The sequence below is a fragment of the Arachis hypogaea genome, chromosome 19 (genome assembly GCF_003086295.3).
Source record: "Arachis hypogaea cultivar Tifrunner chromosome 19, arahy.Tifrunner.gnm2.J5K5, whole genome shotgun sequence".
Classification (NCBI taxonomy): Eukaryota; Viridiplantae; Streptophyta; class Magnoliopsida; order Fabales; family Fabaceae; genus Arachis; species Arachis hypogaea.
In genome coordinates this window covers 1,638,000-1,644,658 of record NC_092054.1, presented here as the reverse complement: position 1 = coordinate 1,644,658, position 6,659 = coordinate 1,638,000, and the positions used below count along the sequence as shown (strand labels likewise).

General features: G+C 32.6%; 2 protein-coding genes across 2 annotated transcripts; both read left to right on the top strand.

Moving 5' to 3' along the window:
* The first annotated feature begins 1,394 nt into the window (after nt 1-1,394).
* Nucleotides 1,395-3,723, top strand: LOC112779221 (uncharacterized). The gene is made up of 4 exons (XM_025823473.2): nt 1,395-1,738; nt 2,436-2,485; nt 2,566-2,618; nt 2,987-3,723. The coding sequence occupies exons 1-4, from the start codon at nt 1,515-1,517 to the stop codon at nt 3,401-3,403; spliced, it is 744 nt and encodes a 247-aa protein (XP_025679258.1). The 5' UTR covers nt 1,395-1,514; the 3' UTR covers nt 3,404-3,723.
* A 326-nt stretch (nt 3,724-4,049) lies between these two features.
* LOC112779357 (uncharacterized protein At2g39795, mitochondrial) lies at nt 4,050-6,049 on the top strand. The gene is made up of 3 exons (XM_025823597.3): nt 4,050-4,481; nt 5,207-5,535; nt 5,694-6,049. Exons 1-3 carry the CDS (start codon nt 4,260-4,262, stop codon nt 5,854-5,856), a joined length of 714 nt encoding a protein of 237 aa, XP_025679382.1. The 5' UTR covers nt 4,050-4,259; the 3' UTR covers nt 5,857-6,049.
* Nucleotides 6,050-6,659: the final 610 nt, after the last annotated feature.

Here is a 6,659-nt window from a genome sequence, read left to right as displayed (position 1 = left end):
CGGTCGAAAATTTCAAGGGCCAAAATGAGTTTTAACTCCATGTAAATCAGGGAGTGAATATTATAATTTTTTAGTTAATAATACTATTTTTTAGATTAATCGTATGATTCTCACTCGTATTCCCTTGTTTGAGAATCTATTCTTTTATCCAACGTCATTAAAGTGGTGAAGATGGAAAAGACCATGCCCTTGACTAGTGGTTGACTAGGTTAGGTCTCTTATCCTTAGATTTGTTTATAATGTTAATCATAATCCTCATATATAATTATATATGATAATGATATAATTAAATTTCTACCCCCACGTGGGGTGTGGACGTGTGGTTAACTAATAACACAAAACAAACTCTTACCACAAAGATATACATACATTCCATAATAGGTTTGGGGACATCAATTTCATATATTGGAATAAAGTTGTGTCAAAAGTTTTATAGCTTCAAGTAAATAGGAGAAATCTATTAGTCAAAGCCTCAAAATTTGTTTGTTTTAATTAATAGATAACATAATTTAGATTGAATTATTAAATTAGTTTTGTTTATAGAATATACTATCTTATCTTGAAAACCACGACTCAAAATTTTAGTTGCTTATATTGACTACATAAATTATTAGAAGGTTTTCATTTGAAAAATTTTAGTATTTTTGTAAAATTACTATAATGATTTTTTTTTCTATCTTTTCACTATATTAATAACAGGATTTTCCGATTTTGACTAAAAAATATTTAATTTTTTTCAAAAAAAATACTTCTTTACACACATTAAAAAAAAATTATAATAACTGAAATCTCCAAATTAAATATCCATTCCAAAATTTTGTCATTTTGAAATTTCTATCGATTAAAAATTCAATGAATTTGAATACAATTAAATGAATTAATATCTAGATCTAGTGAGCTTTCAATATAATAAAATTTTTCTCCCCCAAAAATATACTAAAGCTTTAAAATAATAAATAATATTAAACCATTGAAAGCTAGCTATGCTATCATAAAATGAAACATTTTTGAAAGATATTAGGACTTTTATTTTATTTATCGGTTAAAACGTTTTTTGATTCACAATTTCACATCAACATTTTAACTCGTTATGCTACTATTTAATTTGCTATGTTACCATTTAACTTGTCATGTGAGTATTTAACTAAGCAAACTAGTAATAGGATTAAAATCAAAATCCTTAAATTTTAACCTTGGATCAAAAGCTAAAGAAAAAATTTATAAAGAATAAAATAAAAAAAGAGTATGTTTTCAAAAGCAAAAAATTTATTTATTATGCATAAGGCGGGATTTAAACTCCCGACACTTGTGCAAACGAATGAGCTGACCACTTGACCAACCAAAATTAGTTGATTGCCAATTTATTTATATATATATATAAGACCCAAAGAAAATGGGCCTATTAAGGTCCAATAGCTTCAATTAATGGGCCTGGTATTGGGTCCATCTCGGAGATCCGAATTCTGATTTGAGCTTGAGGTTGAGAAGGCGGTGGTTTTTACGTCGTGAACGTCATGTTTGGTGGCCGAGGAAGAAGCTTGCTACGCTTTTCGCAGCGACTCGGTTTTCCTCAAACGACGTCGTTTTGCACCAATGCTAAAGGCACCACTTCCAGCAATGCCAACAAAAACGACGTCGTTCCCACCACCGACGAAAGGTACCGCATGCTCGAGAATCTCGACATGATGACCGCCGCTAAGATCCTCTTCTCCGACAATCCTAACAAGAAAAAATTTGGGTATTATTCCCATTTCCCTTTTCTTTCACGTTTTCCTTTTTTGATGATTTAATATTTGTTGGCAATTGGTTGTTGAGGTTAATCATTATTTGGGTTTTGTTCTGTTTGGCATTTCGTCGAGCACCTTCACTGCAATGTTTCTTGTGCTTTGTTTACTTCAATGGGGAGTCAAAATCTGATATTAATTTAGTTTGAGGTGTTATATTCACTTCACTAACTCAGTCTGCATTGTACTTGGGCTTCAACTTTAAGCTTAAGAATCCAAGTTCAGCTTTTTCTTTTTAGTTTGAGTAAGTGTTCATCTTGGTCCACCAAAATTTTGGATACCACTTTAGTCCTTAGTATTGTGAGATGACAAGCAATTTAAGACCAAACTGATATGTGAATTGATGCTTATTTTAAACATTGAAGACTGGATCAAAATCGTTGTATAGGCCAAGTTATTTTTAGAGGATTAGTTTGTTTTTGTTGGGAAAATTCGTAGCTTTGTTTACTCTGTTTCCCTTTTCATTAGCAAGAATGAACCGCTAGTTTTGAAGCCAAAGTTTAAGTTTGTTGGATTTTTATGAACATAGATCAATAAGGTGATAGTTGTTTTATTACTGCTAAGTTTACTGAATTTTAGTGTGATGGTAATGGCAGAAAAAAAAATTCAAAATCTTACTCTCTATTCTTTTTTTTTTTTTTGTATGTTCAGGTTTGATTTCCATCTGGTACAATTTTTTTTCGCCTGCTTGCCTTCATTGGGTATGATACTGACCCTTGTTCAGTTATTCTTGAAGCATGAGCTTCATATCAACATCTAAATAATTTATTTGTTTCCCCAGCGGTATATTTGGTGGCGCAGTATGCTCGATATGAAATGAGAAAAATGGAGGCGGTATGTTCTTTCTCCCCTTTTGATTGATATTATCATGTGAAACTTTTTGAGTTTTGTATAAATGATGTTAGGATCCTCCGTGATCTTATGTCTCTTCAAAATCAGACCATTTCTTGGTTTGGAGCTCCATCCAAGTACAGTTTATGTAACCCCTTTATAAATGAAAACCTATCCACTTTTAAAGACTACTCCATGTTCTTTGATTGTATCAATTCTTATCTGATATATAATGTATACATATTTCTGCAATTATTTGTTGTGGAAGCGTATATATCTATTTGACCTTGTAATTATTGCTTTCGAGTAAACAGAGGATAAGTAATCCATTGTTTTAGTTATTTTCCCTCTTGCTCTAAAAATTTTGTTAGGATGTAGAGAAGAAAAGAAAACAGAAAGAAGAAGAGGAAGCTAAGGAAAAAGAAAAAGAAATGGAATTAAATCCCCCTGAGGAAAAAGAAGCAAAATCTAATCTGGAGCTCGTGGAGGTGAAAGAGAGGCTTGAGAAACTTGAAGAGACTGTTAAGGAGATTGTAGTTGAATCAAAGAAACAATCAGACAGCAACCTAGCGAAAAATCAGGTAACTGATGCTGAGAAGAAGTCCCCAAAATCATCCGAACCGAATGATGCAAGTAGCAGTTCACAATCGAATAAAGCTGTAGGTGAAGACCGTCTTGATAAGCATAATTCTCCAAAATCAAAGCCAGATTTAGGTGAAGAGGGCAAGAGTTTAAAGGCAACTCCAAATCCTTCTCACCCAGACCCAAAAGGCCAGAACCAAGGTTGAGGGTTTTCCTGAGTTAGTGTTTTAAGAAAATTTTGAGTCATTGTACATAATTAATCAGAATTCAAAAGTCATAGAGTTGTGTATTGATTTTATTTTTCTCCTCAGAAATGAATAGTTATTTAATCATGTTCCAAGTTTTCTTGAGGCTATATTGGAAAGGAAGATTTTTTATTTGGGAAAAACCATGATTTGTGCTTCTGTTGAATTGGTACTGTAGGAACTAGGAAGCTATTATAGTATTATGTGTTGTATATTATGCATTTTTCCCATGGTTGATGCAATATAAACGCACAATGTGAAAAGTTTATCTTGGTATATATGTTATTTATACGCTTCAATTTTGTAGCTATACTTGGATTGAAATGATTATTCCACCATTGGTGCATTTCATTAATAAGCTCCAAATATTTGAATTTTGAAAGGACTGGAAAAATGAATGGGATATGCTGATCTAAACCACCTCCCAGGAAAAAAAAATCTATGAAATGCTTTTGTGAAAATCGGACATAAGTTTTTGAACTTCTAGAACATATTTGTTGAACTTGAAAGGTAAAATAGGATAGAAAATTTCATAAGTAAATTTGATTTATAAAATTTTAAATGAAACTTGTCTATTAAATATCACCCAATTTTATTATCTCTAATTACACATAACAGTCCAAGAAAAAAAAACGCACAAAATTATGAAATTGCAAGCTTGTCCTTATTTAACCCAACCGTTCAATAGTAAATTAGTTAATTAAAATAAATACTAGTCCTAAATTGTAAATACTAAAACTACAGTTTTGCCTTCTTTGTTTCTGATGTCGTAAACCTTGCTAGCTACACTGCTTCGAAGCTCTAAAACCCTAGTTCAATGGCGCGCGTGTTCCGTTCTCTCAGAAAAACCCTAGTTCACCATCTTCACCATCACCATCACCATCACCATCACCATCACCATCATCAGAAATTGCTTCTTCCACAGCTAGCTCGAAGGACTTACTTGTCGGAAATGCGCAATGAAGCTTTCGAAGGGAACATGCTGAGGCTTCTCCGTCGCGAGATTCAGTATGAGCTCCAATCTTCTCCTCCAAACCAGGTTTCTCTTTTCCCTATCTAATTGCAGTGCCTCTCGCACTTCACACAATTTTCTATTTTGCATTTCATCCTTTTTTTTTTTTCCCTTTTTTCAGCTCAAATTTGATTCTTGTTTGCGCTTGAATTTTGATTAAGGGATCAACTTTTACTATCAGGATTTGCTTTGTTATTGAATGGAATGTTGATAAGCAGAACGAATTTCTAATTTGATGGTGAGCATTTGAGAATTAAGGGCATGTTCGGTTTATAGTTTGCAAAGCATGATTTCTTCCAACTGAAAAATAACTCTTTTTTTTTAGGAAAATAAAAAAAACGATCGTTTGAGGAATGTAAAGAAAACATGTTGAAATGAATAGAAACTCAATCATGGTGTAGGTTGTGCCAACTGAAACACAATTATGCCATTAGTTTCGAGAAGCTACTGATTTTAGCTTCTAGTTCCAAAATCAGGTTTGTGAATTAAGAGCTTGAAAATCAGCCAAACAAACTGTTAGTGCCATTGAACACTAGATGTTTTTATCCAAATTAATGGATGAGATTTGACTTATTTCTTATTGGGATGGTTGCCTTTTGTATCAATCACACTGTGATTCTTTCATTTTGTTTTTCTTAATAAATTTATCAGCAAGCAACACCATTTGGAAGCTTTTCCGGCTCTTGCGAGTTGGATTCGACGAATTATAACTTATTTTGGAGATGTGCTTTGTTTTGTTTTGTGTTTCGTAGGCTACTACTTCCAAGTTTGATTCCTTTGTGGTGGATGGCCGACCCGGGGAGCGATGGATTACATTGAAAAGACAATATGCAAATGAAGATATCAAAGTTGAAGCCACCATGTTCGATGGGGTTGCTCCAGCTCCGACTACAAGTGGTGGTGTTGCGAATGCGGACGAGGAGCAGATGCACATTACCGTGATTGTCAGCATCTCCAAGGGAGACAGTAGCTACCTGGAAATCATGTGCTCTGCTTGGCCAGACAGTATAGAGATAAACAGGTTGGTCACAAGGTCGGATGAGAACATGTCAGACAATCCCTATTCCGGTCCCGAATTCAAGTAAGTTTACTTATTCTTTACCACTAAGAGTCTGTTTGATTTATGTTTTCGCAAGCTGTTATTATGTTCAATGCTTTTTACTATTAAAATTTAGAACTTCAGATATAGCTTGATTTTGAAATGTGTTTTGAATCTTTTCTCCGTTGGTTCTTTGGCAGCGAATTGGATGATGAATTGCAAGATAGGCTTTATGATTTCTTGGAAGTAAGGGGCATAAATGATGAACTTGCTGTTTTCTTACACGGCTATATGAAAAGTAAGGATAAAACAGAGTTCATCAAATGGATGGAGAGGATTAAGTCTTTTATTGAAAGGAAATAGCAGGATCAAAAGTTTTGGATGATAGAAGCCATTATTAGTTAACATTTCTATGTAATTTTGGTACTGAGATTTGAACTAAAGCAGGTATACATTTTTATTGACCACTACTTCAGACTTATTGTTGACTTTGGTGGGCAATTGGGCATCATAAGAAAATGTTTTAGGTTTTTTTCTTTGAAGATTTGGTTTTTAAGCATTTTTTCAATGGGGCATCCAATTAGGCATTGTTGAGTAGGTAGGGGTGGTTTCTTTTGAGATAATGTAGAATTCAATTAATTTTATTATCGACGCGATAACACCTGAGTAAATGTCAGTATAATAATATATAGATATTAAGTTACTTTTTAAATGAAAAGAATAAAATTATACATTTCACTATTTTGTTTTTAGCTTGAGGAAAATTGTATAACAGATAAGATGAAAGATGGAAATCATGTTTTCATCTCCTATCTATCAAAACATATTCTTTGACCTTTGGTATATGTTTGTTCACCTTTGTGATTATGATGTCTGGTTTTTACATATAAAAAGTGAAGCGTGAGTGATAATGGGCGATTGGGCCGTAGCTATTGATGTCTGGTTTTCAATTATTTGCGTTGAAATTTAAATCGAACTAAATTAAATTATTTATTTAATTCAAATAAAAAATCAATTAAAAATGTATTAATTTGAATTTAATTAGATTTTAATTATGATAAATTATATGAATTGGATCGAATTTCGAATCTAATTCTCAAGATCTGATCCGATTCACTTTAAATTACACAATATATTATAATTATATTATTTTATTATTATATTTA